Source organism: Aethalodelphis obliquidens, unplaced genomic scaffold, assembly GCF_003676395.1.
Source record: "Aethalodelphis obliquidens isolate GAN/ISIS:26980383/991018 unplaced genomic scaffold, ASM367639v1 scaffold1, whole genome shotgun sequence".
In the NCBI taxonomy this organism is placed as follows: Eukaryota; Metazoa; Chordata; class Mammalia; order Artiodactyla; family Delphinidae; genus Aethalodelphis; species Aethalodelphis obliquidens.
The window spans coordinates 73,021,698-73,045,590 of record NW_020837945.1 but is presented as its reverse complement, the minus strand read 5'-3'; the positions used below and the strand labels follow the sequence as shown (position 1 = coordinate 73,045,590).

At 35.4% G+C, this 23,893-nt stretch overlaps 1 protein-coding gene across 4 annotated transcripts in view; it reads right to left on the bottom strand.

Annotated features, from left to right (window-relative positions):
* Nucleotides 1–23,893, bottom strand: part of ACAP2 (ArfGAP with coiled-coil, ankyrin repeat and PH domains 2) — a 162,717-nt gene that overhangs the window by 56,704 nt on the left and 82,120 nt on the right. For all 4 annotated transcript variants that reach the window (XM_027108310.1, XM_027108324.1, XM_027108302.1 and 1 more), the window contains one exon: nucleotides 4,696–4,754. In XM_027108310.1, coding sequence (XP_026964111.1) covers nucleotides 4,696–4,754 — 59 coding nt within the window. The remainder of the gene's footprint in view (nucleotides 1–4,695; nucleotides 4,755–23,893) is intronic.

The window sequence follows — 23,893 nt, the reverse complement described above, 5'->3', positions numbered from 1 at the left end:
CACAAATCAAGCCTCAGTAAATTTAAGAAAATTGAAATCGTATCAAGCATCTTTTCTGACCACAATGCTATGAGACTAGAAATCAATTACAGGAAAAAAACACAAACACAGGGAGGCTAAACAATATGCTACTACATAACCAAGAGATCACTGAAGAAATCAAAGAGGAAATCAAAAAATACCTAGAGACAAATGACAACAAAAGCACGACAACCCAAAACCTATGGTATGCAGCAAAAGCAATTCTAAGAGGGAAGTTTATAGCAATATAATCCTACCTCAAGAAACATGAAAAATCTCAAATAAACAATCTAACCTTACACCTAAAGGGACGAGAGAAAGAAGAAGAAAACAAAACAAAAACCAAAACAAAACAATAAAAACCAACATTAGTAGACGGAAAGAAATCACAAATATCAGAGCAGAAATAAATGAAACAGAAAAAAAGAAAACAAGAGCAAAGATCAATAAAACTGGGCTTCCCTGGTGGCGCAGTGGTTGCGAGTCCGCCTGCCGATGCAGGGGACACGGGTTCGTGCCCCGGTCTGGGAAGATCCTACATGCCGCAGAGCGGCTAGGCCCATGAGCCACGGCTGCTGAGCCTGCGCGTCCGGAGCCTGTGCTCCGCAACGGGAGAGTCCACAACAGTGAGAGGCCTGCGTACCGCAAAAAAAAAAAAAAAGTTTCCAACAAACAAAAAGTCCAGGACCAGATGGCTTGACAGGCGAATTCTATCAAACATTTAGAGAACAGCTAACGCCCATCCTTCTCAAACTATTCCAAAAAATTGCAGAGAGAGAAACACTCCCAAGCTCATTCTACAAGGCCACCATCACCCTGATACCAAAACCAGACAAAGATATCACAAAAACAGAGAATTACAGACCAATATCACTGATGAATATAGATGCAAAAAACCTCAACAAAATACTAGCAAACAGAATCCAACAACACATTAAAAGGAGCATACACCATGATCAAGAGCGATTTATCCCAGGGATGCAAGGATTCTTCAATATACGCAAACCAATCAATGTGATACACCATATTAACAAATTGAAGAATAAAAACCATATGATCAGCTCAATAGATACAGAAAAAGCTTTTCACAAAATTCAACACCCATTTATGATAAAAACTCTCCAGAAAGTGGGCATAGAGGGAACCTACCTCGACATAATAAAGGCCATATCTGACAAACCCACAGGAAACATCATTCTCAATGGTGAAAAACTGAAAGCATTTCTTCTAAGATCAGGAACAAGATGAGGATGTCCACTCTCACCACTATTATTCAACATAGTTTTGGAAGTCCTAGCCACAGCAATCAGAGAAGAAAAAGAAATAAAAGGAATACAAATTGGAAAAACTGTCACTTTTCAAATGACAGGATACTATATGTAGAAGATCCTAAATATGCCACCAGAAAACTACTAGAGCTAATCAATGAATTTGGTAAATTTGCAGGATACAAAATTAATGCACAGAAATCTCTTGCATTCCTATACACTAACAACAAAAGATCAGAAAGAGAAATTACGGAAATAATCCCATTCACCAATGCAACAAAAATAATAAAATACCTAGGAATAAACCTACCTAAGGAGGTAAAAGACCTGTATGTGGAAAACTACAAGACACTGATGAAAGAAATCAAAGATGACACAAACAAATGGAGAGATATACCATGTTCTTGGATTGGAAGAATCAATACTGTGAAAATGACTATACTACCCAAAGCCATCTACAGATTCAATGCAATCCCTATCAAATTACCAATGGCATTTTTCACAGACTAGAACAAAAAATTGCACAATTTGTATGGAGACACAAAAGACCCCAAACAGCCAAAGCAATCTTGAGAAAGAAAAATGGAGCTGGAGGAATCAGGCTCCCTGACTTCAGACTATACTACAAAGATACAGTAATCAAGACAGTATGGTACTGGCACAAAAACAGAAATACAGACCAATGTAACAGGACAGAAACCCCAGAGATAAACCCATGCACCTATGGTTACCTAATCTATGACAAAGGAGGCAAAAATATACAGTGGAGAAAAGACAGCCTCTTCAATAAGTGGTGCTGGGAAAACTGGACAGCTACATGTAAAAGAATGAAATTAGAACACTCCCTAACACCATACACAAAAATAAACTCAAAATGGATTAGAGACCTAAATGTAAGACCAGACACTATAAAACTCTTAGAGGAAAACATAGGAAGAACACTTTTTGACATAAATCACAGCAAGACCTTTTTTGACCCACCTCCTTCAGTAATAAAAATAAAAACAAACAAATGGGACCTAATGAAACTTAAAAGCTTTTGCACAGCAAAGGAAACCATAAACAAGACGAAAAGACAACCCACAGAATGAGAGAAAATATTTACAAACGAAGCAACAGACAAGGGATTAATCTTCAAAAAATACAAATAGCTCATGCATCTCAATATCAAAAAAACAAACAACCCAATCAAAAAATGGGCAGAAGACCTAAATAGACATTCCTCCAAAGAAGACATAAAGATGGCCAAGAGGCACATGAAAAGATGCTCAATATCACTAATTATTAGAGAAATGCAAATCAAAACTACAATGAGGTATCACTTCACACCAGTCAGAATGGCCATCATCAAAAAATCTACAAACAATAAATGCTGGAGAGGGTGTGAAGAAAAGGGAACTATCTTGCAACTGTTGGTGGAAATGTAAACTGATACACCCACTATGGAGAACAGTATGAGGGTTCCTTTAAAAACTAAAAACAGAATTAGCATATGACCCAGCAATCCCACTACTGGGCATATACCCAGAGAAAACCATAATTCAAAAAGACAGATGCACCCCAGTGTTCACTGCAGCACTATTTACAATAGCCAGGTCATGGAAGTAACCTAAATGTCCACTGACAGATGAATGGATAAAGATGTGGTACATATATACAATGGAAAATTACTCAGCCATAAAAAGGAATGAAATTGGGTCATTTGTAGCAATGTGGATGGACCTAGAGACTGTCATACAGAGTGAACTAAGTCAGAAAGAGAAAAACAAATATCGTGTATTAACACATATATGTGGAATGTAGAAAAATGGTACAGATGAACCTGTTTGCAAGGCAGAAATAGAGACACAGATGTAGAGAAAAAAACATATGGACACCAAGCGGGGGCAGGGGTGTGTGGGGTGAATTGGAAGACTGGGATTGACATATACACAGTAATATGTATAAAATAGGTAACTAACGAGAACATGCTGTATAGCACAGGGAACTCTACTTAATACTCTGTGGTGACCTAAATGGGAAGGAAATCCAAAAAAGAGGGGATATATGTATACATATAGCTGATTCACTTCGCTATACAGCAGAAACTTACACAACATTGTCAAGCAACTATACCCCAATTAAAAAAAAAAAGACAAAATGATTTTTAAACAGTAGTATATACCATAGGGAACTTGTTAAAAATGCAAGTTCCAAGGGTCCTCTACCAGAGATTACAATTCTTTGTGTTTTCGGGATAAGCCCTAGAAATCTGAGGGATTTTCTTAAGACATGCCCTTGATTTCACTGTTATGGTGGTCTACAGACCACACTTTAAGAAACAACATTCATTTATTGTTGAAAAAAATTAGGAGTCCAAAGGACATGAATATATTCTTAAAACACACACACAGAAGAATGCTTTCTAAAAGAATTATGTACCAGTAGAGAATAACAGTATCCATTTCAGTAGTCTGAAAATCTGAAACCTTGATTCATTAATGATCTTAGGTAAATATATAACATCCTTTTACTTTTTCTACCAAGGAATTAGGCAAAGTAATTTGAAGACAAATGACTTTAAAATAATAACAATAATAATAACGTGTACCTAGCAAAGACTTTAATAAGAAGCCATAAATTTTCATGTATACACTCTATAAGGACATTCTGAATATTAGTCTATTTTGAAGTGATTTATAAATGATCTGCAAGACATCACCTCCAGAACAACAAATTCTAACCTACTAAAACAGAAGTGCATTATGTTCATGAGATTTGCCACTATTTATAGCTTTTAACATCTGAATACTATATCATAATCAACTTTATCTGTAATTTAATATATTCTCAGTCAGGAATTAAAAGACATAAAGTGAAATTATTAATGTGGAAAAGGAAAACGTTCCTACCTGGAAGTTCAGATAAATTTTTTATTTCTAGTTTCATTTTATTTCACATATAAAATGTGATGAATGTGACACAAAAGGTTTGCTTCATTACTTATTATGCACCTTCATTACTCATTCTCGTATATTCTATTATCTTCTCTACAAAGAAAATACCATATTGAGACAACTAGAATAACTGACAGTATTTCAACCACTTTTGGGATCTGCTTTGATTTTTAAAGATCATTAGGTTATTTATTTACATTAAAAATTTTTTTTTAAGTCTGTAACAATTTGAACTATGTATCCTGAACACAAATTTCATAGTATAAATGATTCATTGAAAGGCATGAAGTCTGACTCCTTTACAGAGTAATTCAGGAAAAAATGCAATATAAATTTCACAAAGCAAAAAACACACAAAAACCCCCATATTTTCACTAAGTCATGTTTCTAAGCTCTCTGAAAAGATACCAACTCCCAGATGTGATCATTAACTGGTTGCTTTTCTTTTCTTTTCACTGCAACTGACTTACTCTTTGACAAAGTTCTGAAGCTGTGCCTTAATCGATCTCTGAGTTTGGTCAAATAGGATCTAAAAGAAAAGAAGGACATTAAACAATTAGAAAAGTAAACAAAGAAAATAATTTTCATTTAGTTCCGTAAATATTACATCCTTCCAACAATATTCCAATTCTAATAACACCTACATTTCTTACTGAACATTGCATAAGTATTTAAAAAAGAAACAAACTGATTTTCAAGCCAATTTCATCTGTTTAAAAAATAAAATTACTTCTATTTACAGAGGAATGAAATGTGCATTAATATTTAAATACAATGTTCAATCAGTAGAGCAATTTATTTCCTTGACTCTAATTCAGGCTTTGGAAGACAACCTAAAAGAGTAATACAAATTCTACTCTATCCACCACAGAAATTTCTTACTCTAATATATTAAAACAAAACAAATGAAAACAACTCTAGAACTGCCTTATACCTTAGTTAGAGGTTTCTCATTTGGGAAGACCTGTGGATTTAAATGTCTTAAATTCAGAACTCAAGTAAATATTATATAGCCCTTCAGGTTAAATTATTGCTAAGATTAAAAATGAGAATAAAATTTTACTTCTCACGACAATATTTTACACCACTTAATGGATGCCACATATTTAACTATGTGTGGTAAATTTCACAGGGCTTGGCATGGGAATTCCAAGTACTTTCATAATTTACAGATACACTTCATTCAGAATTTGAAACACATGCCAGATGAAGAGGCAGAAAAATAAATATTAAAAACAAAAAGAAAACCTTATGTCCTTCAACTAACTAAAAGCAGTACCAAAAAAATTCAGTCTCTATGGAATCTTACTATTAGCAAAGTCTTACGTCCTTGTCTAAACGCCAAATACACACACACCCACACACCCACACACACACACACAAAACCTGGATTGAGTACAGGGTTTCAAAATCTGTCAATTCACTTCCAAAGGAAAAACAGTTTTGTATTATGTTAATCCCAAAGTATTAAACCCAAATTAAGCAGAAGAAAGGAAATAATGAAGATCAGTTTGGAAGGCAACTAAATAGAAAACAGAAAATCAATAGCCAAAACCCAATGAAACCTAAAGCTAGTTCTTTAAGAAGATCTAAAATAGATAAACCCACAACCAAAGTGATCAGGAAGAAAGAAGACACAAATTTCATACAATAAAAAGGAGAGAGATGGCTTCACCACAGATTCTACAGATATTAAAAAAGGATAATCAGGGGAACAATTTTATGCCGATAAATTCAATAGATGAGATGGGGAAATACTTTGAAGGACAAAAACTAACAAAGCTCAACTGTAGCAACGTTAAGAGCAGTTTCCCAAGGCAACAGAAATAAAAGCAAAAATAAACAAATGGGATCTAATCAAACTTAGAAGCTTTTGAACAGCAAAGGAAACCATGAACAAAATGAAAAGACAACCTACAGACTGGAAGAAAAAATTTGCAAATGTTGTGACTGACGAGGGCTTAATTTCCAAAATATACAAAGAGCTCATACAACTCAATAACAAAAACACAAACAAATCAAAAAATGGGCAGAAGACCTAAATAGACATTTCTCCAAAGAAAACATACAGATGGCCAATAGGTACATGAAAAGATGCTCAACTTCTCTAATTATTAGATAAATGCAAATCAAAACTACAATAAGGTCTCACTTCACACCAGTCAGAATGGCCATCATTAAAAAGTCTACAAATAATAAATGCTGGAGAGGGTGTAGAGAAAAGGGAACCCTCCTACATTGTTGGTAAGAACGTAAATTGGTGCAGCCACTAGGGAAAACAGTATGGAGGTTCCTTAAAAAACTAAAAATAGAGTTGCCATGTAATCCAGCAATCCCCCTCCTGGGCATACTTCCAGAGAAAACTCTAATTTGAAAAGATACATGCATCCCAATGTTCATAGCACCTCTATCTACAACAGCCAAGACATGGAAGCAACCTAAATGTCCATCAACAGATGAATGGATACATGGAATATTACTCAGCCATAAGAAGGAATGAAATAATGCCATTTGCAGCAACATGGGCGGACTTTGAGATTATCATACTAAGTGAAGTCAGCCAGAGAAAGACAAATATTATGTGATATCACTTATATGTGGAATCTAAAATATGACACAAATGAATTTATCCACGAAACAGAAACAGACTCACAGACATAGAGAATAGACTTGTGGTTGCCAAGGAGGAGGGGAGGTGAGGGAGGGAAGGATTGAGAGTTCAGGATTAGCAGATGCAAACTATTACATATAGGATGGATAACAACAAGGTACTACTGTATAGCACAGGGAACTATATTGAATATTCTGTAATAAACCATAGGGGAAAAGAATGTGAAAAAGAATATATATATATATATATACACACACACACACATAACTGAGTCACTTTGCTGTATACCAGAAACTAATACAACTTTGTAAATCAACTATACTTCAATAAAAAAATTTTAAAAAAAAGAAGATATCAGAAACCTAAACAGAGTTCCCTGGTGGCCTAATGGTTAGGATTCTGGGCTTTTACTGCTGTGGCCTGGGTTCAACCCCTGGTTGGGGAACTGAGAAGCCACATGGCGTGGCCAAAAAAAAAAAAAAAAAAAAAAAAAAAAAAAAAAAAAACAAAAAACAAAAAAAACTAAACAGAATTAAAGAAATAGAATCTATAGTGAAAAACCTCTCCTATCCTATAAAGTTAAAGGTAACTTTACATAAAACCTAGCAACCCCAATCTTAGGTATTTGCCCAAGAGAAATGAAAACTTAGGTTCATAACAAAATCTGCATACAAATGTTTTTTAGCAGTTTCATTCCTAATTGCCAAAAATTGGACACAACCCAAATGTCCTTGGAGAAACAAACTATAGTATATCTATACAATGGAATACTACTCAGCAATAAAAAAGAAAGAACTATTAATACATACAACCACATAGATGAATTTGAATGCATTTTGATAAATAAGTCATATTCAAAAGGGTACAAACTGAATGAGTCCAGTTATATGACATTTAGGAAAAGGCAGAACTACAGGATGGATATCAAATCAGCAATTTACAATGGTAGGAGGAAGAAGGAAAGGGTGACTAACAATGGGTTAATAAGAGTATTTCGAGAGTTAACAAAACTGCATCTTGATTGAGGTATGGAGACCCAACCGTATGCATTTGTCAAAACTCATAAAACTGTACACCACAAGGAATCAATTTTGTTACATTTAAATTTGGGGCTTCCCTGGTGGTGCAGTGGTTAAGAATCTGCCTGCCAATGCAGGGGACACAGGTTCGTGCCCTGGTCTGGGAAGATCCCACATGCCACAGAGCAACTAAGCCCGTGAGCCACAACTACTGAGCCTGCGCGTCTGGAGCCTGTGCTCCACAATGGGAGAGGCCGCGACAGTGAGAGGCCCATGCACCACAATGAAGAGTGGCCCCCGCTCGCCGCAACTGGAGAAAGCCCTCGCATGGAAACGAAGACCCAACACAGTCCAAAATAAATAAATAAATAAATAAATTTAAATTTGAAAATAACTTTAATACCCTCTAGGTCCACCCTATTTGTCACAAATGGCAAGGTTTCATTCTTTTTTATGGTTGAATAATATTCCATTGTACATATACTATACATGTAATATATACACCACACCTTCTTCATCCATTCACCTACTGATAGCACTTAGATTGCTTCCATATCTTGCCTATTGTGAATAATGCTGCAATGAACACAGGGGTGTATGTATCTTTTCTAATTAGTGTTTTTGTTTTCTTTGGTTAAGTACCCAAGAGTGAACTTGCTGGACCATACAGTAGTTTTACTTTTAGTTTTTTGAGGAATTTCCATACTGTTTTCCATAGTGGCTGTACCAATTTATATTCCCATCAACAGCACACAAAGATTTACCTGTCTCCACATCCTCACCAATGCTTGTTACTTGTTAACGTTTAGGTAACAGCCATTCTGACAAATGTGAGGTTATATCTCATTGTGGTTTTGATTTGCATTTGATTTGTTTAGATAACAGCCATTCTGACAAATGTGAGATTATATCTCATTGTGGTTTTGAAAGCATTTTTTCATGTGCCTGTTGACCATCTGTATGTCTTCTTTGGAAAAATGTCTATTCAGGTCCTCTGCCCATTTTTTAAATTGGGGTATTTGGGGTTTTTTTGGATGCTGAGTTGTATGAGTTCCTTGTATATTTGGGATATTGACCCCTTGTTGGATATAACATTTGCAAACATCTTCTCCCATTCAGTAGGCTGCCTTTTCATTTTGTTCATGGCTTCCTTCACTGTATAAAAGCTTTCTTAGTTTCATGTAGTCCCATTTGCTTATCTTTGCTTTTGTTTCCCTTGACTGTGGAGACATAGCCAAAAAATATTGCTAAGACAGATGTCAAAGAGCATACTGCTTATGTTTCCTTCTAGAAGTTTTATGGTTTCAGATCTTACATTTAAGTCTTTAATCCATTTTGAGTTTATTTTTGTATATGGTGTGAGAATGTAGTCATCTGATTCTTTTGCATGTAGCTGCCCAGTTTTCCTAACACCATTTATTGAAGAGTCTGCCTTTCCCCCACTGTGTACTCTTGCCTCCTTTGTCATATATTAATTGCCCATATAAATGTGGGTTCATTTCTGGGCTCTCTATTCTGTTCCCTTGATCTATGTGTCTGTTTTTGTGCCAGTACCACACTGTTTTGATTACTGCAGCTTTGTAGTATAGTTTGAGATGAGGGTGCATGATACCTCCAGCTTTGTTCTTCTCTCTTAAGATTGTTTTGGCTACTTCGGGTCTTTCATGTTTCCATACATATTTTAGAATTATTTTTTCCAGTTCTGTGAAAAATGTAATTGGGATTTTGATAAGGATTAAAATGAATCCCCACACCGCCTGAGGTAGTATGGTCATTTTAAAAATATTATTCCTTTCAATCCATGAGCACAGTATACCTTTCCATCTGTTTGTGTCATCTTTAATTTCTTTGATCAGTGTCATATAGTTTTCTAAGTCTTTTATTTCCTTAGTTAGATTTATTTCCATGTATTTTATTCTTTTGGATGTGATTGTAAATGGGACTGTTTGTTACTTCATTGTTAGCGTACAGAAATGTAACAGGTTTCTGCATATTAATTATGTATCCTATTTGTAGTGAGGTGGATGGATCTAGAGTCTGTCATACAGAGTGAAGTCAGTCAGAAAGAGAAAAACAAATACCGTATGTTAACACATATATACGGAATCTAAGTAAAATAATAAAAAAAAAAAAGGTCATGAAGAACCTAGAGGTAAGACAGGAATAAAGGCACAGACCTACTAGAGAATGGACTTGAGGATATGGAGAGGGGGAAGGGTAAGCTGTGACAAAGTGAGAGAGTGGCATGGACATATATACACTACCAAACGTAAAACAGATAGCTAGGGGGAAGCAGCCACATAGCACAGGGAGATCAGCTTGGTGCTTTGTGACCACCTAGAGGGGTGGGATAGGGAGGGTGGGGGGGGGGATGCAAGAGGGAAGAGATATGGGAACATATGTATATGTATAACTGATTCGCTTTGTTATAAAGCAGAAACTAATACACCATTGTAAAGCAATTATACTCCAATAAAGATGTTTAAAAAAAATGTATCCTGCAACTTTACTGAATTCATTGACAAGTGCCAGTAGTTTTTTGGTGGCATCTTTAGGATTTTGTATATATAGTATCATATGGCATCTGCGAACATTGACAGTTTTATATCTTCCTTTCCAATCTGCATTCCTTTTATTTTTCTTGTCTGACTGCTGTGGCTATGACTTCTAATATTTGCCATTTGCTACAACATGCATGGACCTAGAGGGTGTTATGCTATGTGAAACAGTCAGAAAAAGAAAGACAAATATTATATGATTTCACTTATATATGGAATCTAAAAAACAAAACAAATGAACAAACATAACTAAAGAGAAACTACAGGAAAGCCTACTAGAACTAATAAGTGAATTTAGCAAGTCTGCAGAAATAAAGTCAGTATACAAGATTCAGTGGTATTTCTATACACCAGCAATGACCAATTAGAAACTGAACTTTAAAATATATCACTTACAATAGCACCAAAAAATAGGAAATGCTTAGGGATAAACTTGACAAAAGATATGCAAGACTTGTACGGTGAAGATCACAAAATACTGCCAAGAGAAATTAAAGAAAACCTAAATAAATACAGATATATTGTGTTCATGGATTAGAAGATTCAATATTAGTAAGATGTCAATTCTCACCAAATTGATCTATATAGATTTGATGCAATCCCACTCCAAATCCCAGTAAGGCATTTTGTAGAAGTTTAAAACTTGATTCTAAAATATATATGGAAATGTGAGGGACCTAGAGTAGCCAAACCAATTTTGAAAAGAAGGAAGAAAGTTGAAATATCTAACCTACTTGATTTCAAGACTTATTATGAAACCTACAGTAATCAAGGCATTTGTAGTATTAAGGATAGGCAAAAAAGGTCAATAAAACAGAATAGAGTCCAGAAATGACCAATACACACGGTCAACTTTTTTTTTTTTAAAACAAAAGATGCCAATAGGGAAAAGATAATTTTTTGAGCAAATGATGCTGGAACAAACAACTGGACAGCCTTATGACCAAAAAAATGAAACTCAACCCTTACCATGCAACATACACAAAAATTAACTTGGGATGGATCTACAGATCTAAACTAAACCTAGAATAGTGTCAGTGAACTTGGGTTAGGCAAACATATCTTAATAGTACACAAAAAGAAAACTATAAAAGAAAAAAAGATCAATAAATTTACTTCATCAAAATTAAAAACTATTGCTCTTCGAAAGATACTGCTACAAAAATAAAAAAGATAAGCCAAAGCCTGGGAGAAAATACATATCTGCAAAACACTTATCTGACAAACAACATATCTGGAATATAGAAAGAACTCTTGTAACTAAATAATAAGATAAACAGCCCAACTTTTTAAAATGGGCTAAAGATCTGACATTTCATTGAGGAAAATACAAGGGTGGCAAATAAACGCATGAAAAGATTCTTGGGATCATTAGTTATTAAGGAAATGCAAATTAAAACCATAACAAAATTAAGAAGAGTATCCATACCAAGTGTTGGCAATCATGTGGAACAACTAGAACTCTAATACAATGCTTGTACAAAAGGATACAATCAAATTTGGAAAACAATTTCCAGATTTTGGAGGTTTTCTTTAATGAAATTTAAAACTTTTAGAAATTTAATGTATAAAAGAATATTAACATCATTATAAGCATTAATAAATAATAAAAGAAATTCTTCTTTCCATAATTCTTCTTAGCAATTTTTTTGTAGTTTCGTAAAATGTTAAACATACTACCCATTCTACCTCTAGCTATTTACACAAAAGAAATAAAAGCATACATCTATACAGACTTTTACACATATTTTTTATAAGCAGCTTTATTTGTAATAGCCAAAACTGGGAAACAACTCAAATGTTCATTGTATTGGCTTTAAAATACGTCCACAAATTGTTTGACATTCTTCCCTTCAAAAGTGGAGCTTTTCCCCTTGAGAGTGGCTGGTCATAGAGACTTACTTCTAACAAATAGTAATATGGAGGAAGTGACACACAGTAACTTCTGAGACTAAGTCATGGATAGTATTGCATCTTTCTCTTTGCCCTTACTCTTGTATCATTTGTTTTGGGAGTAACCAGATTCCATGCAGTAAAAACCACTCAAGCAGCCCTGTAAAGAGGCTCCTTGGTGAGGAACTGAGGCCTGCAGTCAACAGTCATATGCACGGCCCTATCTTGGAATTGGATCCTCCAACCCCAGTGAAGCCTTCAAATTACAGTAACCCTGGCCACATCTTATCAGCTCTCTCATTAAAGACTCTGAGCCAAAGCCACTCAGCTAAGTCTCTCTAAAAATTCCAGGCCCAGAAACTGAGATAATAAATGTTTGTTGCTTTAAGCCACTATATTTTGGGGTAATCAGTTATACAGCAATAGATAACTAACACATCCATCAACAGGTGAATGGATAAACAAATTGTGATATATCTACACAATGCAATACTATTAAGCAATAGAAAAAAAGGGAATAAACTATTGCTACACAGACCATGATTGAGTCTCAAAATCATTACACTGAAAGAAATTAGACCAAAAAAAAAAATCCATTTACATATAGGTCTGGAAAATGCAAACTGATCAGTAATGACAGACAGCAGATCAGTGATTGACTAGGAATGAGGAGGTGGCAAATCAGAGGAGGAATTATAAAGCGGCACAAGAAAATTTTGAGGCATAATTGTTATGTTCATTAAATTAATTGAGGTGACAGTTTTATGGAGGTATACATATGTCAACATTTATCAAATTGTACACTTTAATATACAGTTTATGTCAATCATTCCCCAGTAAAAAAAAAAAATCAATATATTCCAGAGAAAGAAACACAATGGTTTTTGCCTATTATTGTTATTTTAGAACTACAAAAACATTACAAAGTTCTCCAAAATATAGCATTAACTAAAGTTTATATACATTTGGATAGAATGAGAAATATTTCAAGCAATTGTCAATAATCTAGCCTACCTATTTTAACACCTCCATTAGAATGAAAAGTATGTTGTAATGCAAAGGCAACTGAGTCTCCCACTTGCCAGTTTCAAGCTATCCAGCTACCGAACAGCTAACTCTTCCTCTGGTGAACTGTTGCAAAGAGCTGCCTCAATAGGGCACTAATCTATTCCCCACTAAGAGAGAATTCGCAGCATTTCTTAAGCTTTAAGACTTTGCCTTGTCAATGTCTCTGGAAATTCGGTGACGAAGGAATTTTGCAAGACTCTTCCCTAAATTTTTGCCCTTTACCTCATTTCCCTATTTTCCTTGTGTAGAGTTCTACTATCCTGACTAGTTGGGGGTTCTGATCAAGATCTTACCCAAAGTGCTCAGCAACCACCCAAAAACTTTATCTGGGCTTTAGACCAAAAACAAAATTTGTTTCATCCTCAGAATTGAGTGCATACAGGTCTTCTCTTCCATGTCTATACCACAAAACCTGGGATGGTATAATAAAGCCAGAGTGACAGGTTCCTTGGGTGGGGTGTGTGTGTGGGGGGGACCAACACAAAAGCAAAGGTTCAGTTCCATTTTTGGAAATGAATGGCATTATTCCTAGCAACACATGTATGACAAATAATCAGCAATGTCATTTGACCTATCTGCTACTTATAAAAGGATCTTACCTTTTAAGAGGTAAGAGTGCATAAATATCATGGCTGTTTAAAACCAATGGCTTACACTCAGGTTATTCCCCATTCATGTCTGCACCCAGTTAAAGCAACACTATCTAGCTGTGTTCAGCAAAAGATGAAAGCTGAGATACACTACACAGATGGCAGACACTCTAGGAACTTTAGTAGAAGAATAGGCTACACATCCGTAGATAGCATTGAACTATTCTCAGTTCTTGCCATTTAGGTCCCATTGGCCGAGACTAAAAATTTTGTAGTCTTTGTGATCCATTTAAATATTACTGAGCTACCATAGCAGTCTCTTCTGATGATTCTGCATGACAGAATCATTCCTGTCCTTTCCAGAATCTATAGGCACAGGGTTATGGCTGTTGACACTGTGGATTCATTGAATCTTTTAGTTAATCTCATTAGGCCTGTTTATTACAGGCTTATAATAATCAAGAAGACTCTTCTTTGCTTTTACCAGAAACAGGTCCCAATATGCAAATGAATATTTATTATGTGTTCCTGTTTTTCTACATCCCCTGCCTGTCCTAACCTATCCATTTATCTAACTTCTTCTTTCTCCCTTTCTTCATTTCTCTAAGGCAGTGGTTCTTCACGGGCTTGGGTGTGAATCAAAATCACCTGCAAAGCTAACAGAAAATATTAATACAAGCTTATTGAAGGACAGAATCCCTCTGTATTTTTTAATAAGTTCACTAGGTGATTCTGTTACTCCAAGATTGAGACAAATCGCTCTGACCAGGGGTTCTCAATTGTACAGTATTATAACCTGGGGAACTTTTAAATACCCTGATGCTGAGATAATTAGAAAAACTGGCAAGTATCAGGAATCAGAATTTTTAAGGTTCCCCAGATGTGAACCAGCATTATCCACATCACTTGCGTGCTTGTTAGAGATGAAGAATCTCCAGAACCACCCCAGACTTACAGAATCAAAATCTGCATTTACCATGATTTCCAAGTGCTTGTTTGGGGGAAGAAGCAATGCATTGTTTCTCAAACTGGGCTGCACAATGGGATGACCTGTGGAGCTTTGATTGCTGGTTCTTACTCCCAGAGACTAATTTTAACTAGTCTGGGTTGCAGCCCACTAGCACTCCACTGAGAAGAATTCATCAAGGCATCTAAATCACTAAATTACCTTCACTAAGAGCAAAAAGGGGCCTCCCTTCAGTGGATGTCATGACAGATACAGTCCTTGGAAGTGGGCAAAAACAGTCTTGAGAGCAGAAGTCAGCACATTTTTTCTGTAAAGAGCTAGATGGTATTTTAGGCTTGTGGGCCACGTTGTCTCTGCCACAGCTACTCATCTCTGCCATCGTGTGAAAGTAACCATAGACAATACAGAAGCAAATGAGCATAGCTGTGTTCCAATAAAAATTTATATGAAAAAAAGGGGAGGGGGCGATGGGCTAGATTTGGCCTGTAAGCCATAGTTTGCCAACCCCTGCTCTAGAACAGTGGTTCACAAACTTTAGAATACAACAGAATCCCCTGCAAGCCTTGTTCAAACACATATTGCTGGCTTCCAGCCTCAGAGTTTCTGATTTAGTAGATCTGGATGGGCTCTAAGAAGTTGCTATTCTAACAAGTCCCTAGGTGATACTGATGCTGCTGGTCCAGGGACCACAATTTGAGAACCATCGATCGAAAGTAATGGTCCTCAAATTTTACTGCATGTCAGAATCACCTGGGGAGATTTTAAAAATTCTAATGCCACACTCCAGATGACATAAATCCAACCTCTGGGAATGGGAACCAATTTACTACTATAAACGTTCTCAATGCTTAGGTCATGGCACACTAAAATAGTGACATTTCAGGGGAAAAGTTACATGGCATTACTATTTGAATCATCCAAAGCTATTTTAGTCACAATTTGTTTGTCATCACTTCTTTGTTTTGTACGCCCTGTCAAATATTGCATCTTTCTTTTGCTTATTTTTCACAATTCTTGCTCCTATTGTCATTTTTCACATTTTTCCTATTAACAAGGTATGTATGATTGTTTCCTTAGCATCATCATCATTAGTTATAAGGTATTCCTATTAGAATGCAATTGATTTTGTTATTTTTTGGCTCTTACTTCTTGGTATTTATTTATTATTGGCTTTTAATGTTAATTAGCCAAAGTCTGACTCTTAATGAAATTTAATTATGTTTTATTTTAAATTATTAAAAAACATTTATTTCTGAAGATGGAATTAAATGCACATAATTATATCATTTTAAATGGGATTGCAGATTCAAAACATTTTGAAATTTTGATTTTTTGATCATAAATAAGCGTAACATTTGTTGAATAAACTAAAATGAATTAATATTTCCTATCTTTACTAAATGCCTAATTTTATAATCTTGCAATATAATTTACTTTAAAACATTTTAAGAATGCAGAAAATTATACACATAATCAACTTTTGAACCTTAAAACATATCCTATTTTATCTCATATTTAAATAGATCTGATTTTTTACTGGTTGTCGTTTTCCACCATAATGGACAACTTTTTCATCAAACAGTGCTGGAAAGCCATTACATTCATAAGGCAAACACAACATTTCCAAAATTCTCTTCTTTAACCAAAATGTATTTTTACATGAAAGAGTTATTAAATAAAGCAATTACAGAAGCAAATCATACAGGACTTCAACACAAAATATCCATTTAATACAGAAAAAGATTTGCACTTTAAACTTCTACAAACACAAAATAAGAAACAAAGTTCTTTTATCACATTAGTTATAACTATATCAGATTACTAAACTGCTTAAAAGGTTACTACGCAATTAACGGCTAGAGCCAGAATGCCTCATACAATTGCAAAACTGTATAATATACCAGCCTACAAGGAAAATTTCAGAACTTTGTAATTTCCAAAGAAGCAAAGGAAATAGAAAATGTGCCGCATTCAAATAACAGAATTAACAGATGCGTTTGATGGCATGCCAAATAAACACAGCAATAATTACTAACCCAGAAGACAACTGCATCAAAAAGTTTTCATTGCTGCCCAATGATTCTACATGTTAATAACTGTACTCAAACTAACAGCAATACTTAAAATTTCTGAATAGAAGATTATCTTGGAAGAACACTGATTGTTTTACTAAGCACCAAAACAAATTCCTAGGGATGAAATACTCAAATGCCAAAAGAAAACTTTAAAACAAACAAAGAGGATAAATTTGGAAACACTGTAACTTTGCATACTGATAGAACAGCTACAAAGACAGCAAGACGTAAATTTACGTTAAGAATTCATTTAGAAAGCTGTGAAGATCTAGTAGTACATTATTTCACAAAGGATCTCTTATATGTAAAAGGTTACATGTAGATATAAATTCCAAATTAAATTTTATGAAAATGATACATGAATCTAAACAAATATTCAAAATATTTCAATTTTTTTCAGCTTTTTGTATAGAAGTGAGACAAGTACATCATGCTCTGGGGACTTCCCTGGCTGTCCAGTGGTTAAGACTCCAGGCTTCCAATGCAGGGGGCACGGGTTCTATCCCTGTTCAGGGAACTAAAATCCTGCATGCTGTGCAGCGTGGCCAAAAAAATTTTAAAAAAGGAATATCACTTTCTACTGTTTTCATACAACAGTGTACTAGCTGTCCAAAGGAAGAGTTTTGCCTAAGTTTATGATTTAAAAGTAGAATTCAAAAAGTTTAAGGAGGAACAACTTTCAACTTGCAGATGTGTTTAGTGCTAGTTATTGACTTTAAAAGGTGGCTTAGTTAACTGGTGTTCTAAATCTGATGATCTTATTTCAAACAATCCTTGATATTTTTGACAATTAACATGTACCAACAATCTTTATGGATTCAAAGTGTTGGAAACAAGAGGCTAAGAATGAGTCACTAGGGAGTCAGTGCTATAATCTGAATCCAAAAATAGAATTATTAAAAGTGAGTAAATGGGGGGCTTCCCTGGTGGCGCAATGGTTGAGAGTCCGCCTGCCGATGCAGGGGATGCGGGTTCGTGCCCCGGTCTGGGAGGATCCCACATGCCGCGGAGTGGCTGGGCTCGTGAGCCATGGCCGCTGAGCTTGTGCGTCCGGAGCCTGTGCTCCACAACGGGAGAGGCCACAATAGTGAGAGGCCCGTGTACCGCAAAAAAAAAAAAAGTGGGTAAATGGGGTTTAGTAAGTAGAGCAACTTCTACATATACCTACAGAAAAGCTTCATCATTATTTTATTCAAAATCCATTCAATTTATCACAGAAAATTTAAGCATTACATGTGTCAATGAAAGAAAAGGAAGAGCAGCCCCACTTAATGAATGATTGCTCCTTTAAGGTATAATTTAAAGATATGTAATTATTTAAATTCTAATTACAAGTGATAAAAGAGTTCCTGTCAATCAGGAAGAAAGGGCAATAAGTGCTCATCTGCCTTTCACTAATATGTCTACCTATGCAGACAAAGTTCTCATCAATGACAATGGCCAAGAATTTGAAAAGATCATCAATTTTTAAATCTTGATCAGGAATTGCTTGAAATCATTTCATGCATAAGATTGTTTTTTTTTTAAGTTATGTTCAGGGAAGCCAGTTCAAGTTTCTCATTAAAATATTTTTTAAATATATGGAAGTGTTATACACACAGAGAGAAGAAAAAGAAATAGAAGGAATACAAATTGGAAAAGAAAAAGTAAAAGTGTCACTTTTCAAATGACACGATACTATACACAGTGAATCCCAAACATGCTACCAGAAAACTACTAGAGCTAATCAATGAATTTGGTAAAGTAGCAGGATACAAAATTAATGCACAGAAATCTCTGGTATTCCTATACACTAATGATGAAAAATCTGAAAGTGAAATTAAGAAAACACTCCCATTTACCATTGCAACAAAAAGAATAAAATATCTAGGAATAAGCCTACCTAAGGAGACAAAAGACCTGTATATAGAAAATTATAAGACACTGATGACAGAAATTAAAGATGATACAAATAGATGGAGAGATATACCATGTTGTTCGATTGGAAGAATCAACATTGTGAAAATGACGCTACTACCCAAAGCAATCTACAGATTCAATGCAATCCCTATCAAACTACCACTGGCATTTTTCACAGAACTAGAACAAAAAATTTCACAATTTTTATGGAAACACAAAAAAACCCGAATAGCCAAAGCAATCTTGAGAACGAAAAATGGAGCTGGAGGAATCAGGCTCCCTGACTTCAGACTATACTACAAAGCTACAGTAATCAAGACAGTATGGTACTGGCACAAAAAGAGAAAGATAGATCAATGGAACAGGAGAGAAAGCCCAGAGATAAACCCGCTCACATATGGTCACCTTATCTTTGATAAAGGAGGCAAGAATATACAGTGGAGAAAAGACAGCCTCTTCAAAAAGCGGTGCTGGGAAAACTGGACACGTACATGTAAAAGTATGAGATTAGAACACTCCCTAACACCATAAACAAAAATAAGCTCAAAATGGATTAAAGACCTAAATGTAAGGCCAGAAACTATCAAACTCTTAGAGAAAAACATAGGCAGAACACTCTGTGACATAAATCACAGCAAGATCGTTTTTGACCCACCTCCTAGAGAAATGGGGATAAAAACAAAAATAAACAAATGGGACCTAATGAAACTTATTAAAAGCTTTTGCACAGCAAGGGAAACCATAAACAAGACCAAAAGACAACCCTCAGAATGGGATAAAATATTTGCAAATGAAGCAACAGACAAAGGATTAATCTCCAAAATTTACAAGCAGCTCATGCAGCTCAACAACAAAAAAACAAGCAACCCAATCCAAAAATGGGCTGAAGACCTAAATAGACATTTCTCCAAAGAAGATATACAGATTGCCAACAAACACATAAAAGAATGCTCAACATCATTAATCATTAGAGAAATGCAAATCAAAACTACAATGAGATATCATCTCACACTGGTCAGAATGGCCATCATCAAAAAATCTAGAAACAATAAATGCTAGAGAGGGTGTGGAGAAATGGGAACACTCTTGCACTGCTGGTGGGAATGTAAATTGATACAGCCACTAGGGAGAACAGTATGGAGGTTCTTTAAAAAAAACTACAAATAGAACTACCATACGACCCAGCAATCCCACTACTGGGCATATACCCTGAGAAAAACCATAATTCAAAAAGAGTCATGTACCAAAATGTTCATTGCAGCTCTATTTACAACAGCCAGGAGATGGAAGCAACCTAAGTGTCCATCATTGGATGAATGGATAAAGAAGATGTGGCACATATACACAATGGAATATTACTCAGCCATAAAAAGAAACGAAACTGAGTTATTTGTAGTGAGGTGGATGGACCTAGAGTCTGTCATACAGAGTGAAGTAAGTCAGAAAGAGAAAAACAAATACCGTATGCTAACACATATATATGGAATCTAAGAGAAAAAAAAAAAAAAGGTCATGAAGAACCTAGGGTTAAGACGGGAATAAAGACACAGACCTACTAGAGAATGGACTTGAGGATATGGGGAGGGGGAAGCGTAAGCTGTGACAAAGTGAGAGAGTGGCATGGACATATATACACTACCAAACGTAAAACAGATAGCTAGGGGGAAGCAGCCGCATAGCACAGGGAGATCAGCTTGGTGCTTCGTGACCACCTAGAGGAGTGGGATAGGGAGGGTGGGACGGAGGGAGACGGAAGAGGGAAGAGATATGGGAACATATGTATATGTATAACTGATTCACTTTGTTATAAAGCAGAAACTAACACACCATTGTAAAGCAATTATACTCCAATAAAGATGTTAAAATATATATGTATATATATTTTAAATATATGGAAGTGTTATACACATTCAATATGTAATATCTTTCCTAACACTTTAGGTTTTATTTTAACATAATTCTATAAAAATAAATTATTTATTAAATATTTATTATTATTTAATGTAATTCCATAAAAAGGAAATCTAAACATTTTTCACCAACACCCAGACAGGACATGACACCTTATGTCCCCTAGAAGTTTTCTCCAGTGTCTCATACAAATACAACCATCATTTTCTACCTGTGCCATGAGATGAGAACCGTTGGGAAGCACTGAACTACTATATTCTCACTACCTAAAACCATTTGTTGAGCGAATGAGTAGACAGCTGTAATATGGAAAACCAAACTCACAAAAAAACAAAACAAAAAGGGTCATATATTTTCACAGAATTTTATGCAGCAATTCAACTTCAAAACTTCATTCAGCAAATAATCAAAATAATATTCCAATTTCCTCATACTAACAGCAAATTAGAATCCAAAAGAGTCATCAGCGACGTTACAGAAACAGAGCTCTAAGTTCCAGGAAAACAAAGTAGTCAAATCAACTGTAGTACATAGTAGAATGTAGCATATATGACCTGCTCTGGAAAAGTTATGAGTTGGCACCTTATAAAAAACATATGAGTTAAAGAGCAACCCTAGGAAGTTCTCATTCTATAAGGAATAAGGAACAGTACTATCCATTTTTACAGAGAAAATAAATCACAAAAGAATCCAAATAATTTATTTTTTAAATGACTGGATAATCTAAACCCAATCTATGTTTAATCTTACTTGGCTAAAAACCCAAATGGTTACATTATTTCACACATTTATTTAAGCCCACAAAGTTATTCATAAATATCATCTCTGTAACACCTAGCCTTTTATCCTGATACAAAGTGATACACCAAGACTTAAGTGTTATGAGCTTTGCTATAGAATATAAAGCAGATTCCAGTGTTTATTACCTTTTAGAAAGCAGTTTGTCTTATCCTATAAAGTCTCCTTTATCCTATAATGCTATGTAATTAAAATTTCACTGAACAGAATGCTACTAAAATAAAGCATTTTATACAACTAGGCTTTCCCACATTTTTAACAAGTGACTCTGAGATCATATTTAAATCTTATAATAATTAATACTTTATAATTAAAAGTCATCTAGTAAAAGCTCCTTCATTTTACAGACGTGGAATGCAAAGCTTAGAAAAATTAAATGACTTCCCCAAGGTAAGAATTATGCAAGTACTAAGGATATAACAGTAAACAAGATATGTGTCATCCCTATCTTTAATCTAGTTGAAGTATACAGCGTTACGATGCGGGAAGAACCTTTGCCACAAATATAAAGATTGTGATTCGGCCTTCCCTGGTGGCGCAGTGGTTGAGAGTCCGCCTGCCGATGCAGGGGACACAGGTTCGTACCCCGGTCTGGGAAGATCCCACATGCCGCGGAGCGGCTGGGCCCGTGAGCCACGGCCGCTGAGCCTGCGCGTCCGGAGCCTGTGCTCCACAACGGGAGAGGCCGCAACAGTGAGAGGCCCGTGTACAGCAAAAAAAAAAAATAATAATAATAAAAAATAAAGATTGTGATTTAAGTACAAAGAGGTCACTCCTACTGAAAAAACTAAGGGAAAAGTATTTGTTAACAAGAAACAAAAAGGCCAGGTAAAGCACAGAGCATAGCAACTATATAAAAGGCAAGAAAATTAAAAGAAAGTAAACTACGGTCTCACAATTTCATACCTATAGTTATTAGTAGAAAAATTTCTGAGATGCTGTAAAAAGGAATATGGGAATAAAATTAGAAAGGCACTAGACATCTGGGTGTAGTATCAGAGCTCTCCTATATACATATATATAAGTATACATGTAAACACACACAAGATCACCAACCTATAGCATTTAGACCTCTAGGCAGACAGGCAGACAAATAGTGATCTCCTCTTAGTTTGCAAATTATCTTTCTAAAGCATATTAAGCATTTCTAAAGAATATTAAATACTTCTATTTGTTCACTGAATTTTCACTGATTTAACACATCTTTATTCATTTAATGACTAAAAAAACATTACAAGCGTTGTCATAATCTCAGTGTCCTCAATCCTGCCATGAGTAACTCCTTCCTGCCAAGGACTCTTCTAGGTGGTAGTAGCAGAGATGAATACAACAAAGTGCCTACAGTCATAAAACTTAGAGAGTTTTATGTACAATAAAATGAGTACACATATTTAAGAATATACACGGTATGTGTGTGCGCACACAAAAGGCAGGGTAAATTGATAGACAGTAACCATATGGTGGTCAAGGAAGGCTTCTCGTAGAGGCAGTGATCTATTAAAGTGAGGGAGACCTATAGAAAGAAAAGCAATATGGTAAGGAAACAGTCGCACATAAACGTGGAGGAGGAACATGCCACACCAAACAGACTGCAAGTACAAAGGCTGTAACATGAGAATTACTTTGGCATGTTCAAAGAAGAACAAAGAGCCCAAGAGGCTACAACTGGACAGAGAAGAGAGATGAGATCAGAAAGTTATCAGCAGGAGCCTCTTCATATAGGGCTTGGTTAGGATTTTATTCTGAGTGTAACAGGGAACTAGAACAGGAGAGTACTGTGAATTAATTTATATTTTTAAAAGTTCATTCTGGCTGCTGTATACATAACTCACTATATTTAGAAGGGCAAGTAAAGAAGCAGAGATACAAGTTATATAATCCTAAACAAAAGATGGTAGTAGTTTAGACTTGGAGGTGACAGAGCAACTATTTATTATAGGATCTGGGGTATATTTTGTTAATGTGTGGGATATGGAGTATGGGGGGAAAAAGAAAAGTCACAGAAAGAGGTTTCAAGGATGAAAATTGCTAAGACTGCACAATAATTTGCTTACTAAAACTGTTTTCAAAATTATAGCCTTTATGGTTGGTGTGCCAGTTGTTTACTGGCTTTCACCACTACATCACCCTTCCATAATCTCCTCCTCTATGTTGCCAGGAGCTAGAAATCTGCAAAGCATATTTCCCAACCCCCCTGCAAGCCAAGAGGTTAGGTTCTGCAAATAGGATCTGATGTTAGATTAAGAGGCAGGAGATAAGGAGAAGCCACTTTCTTTTTC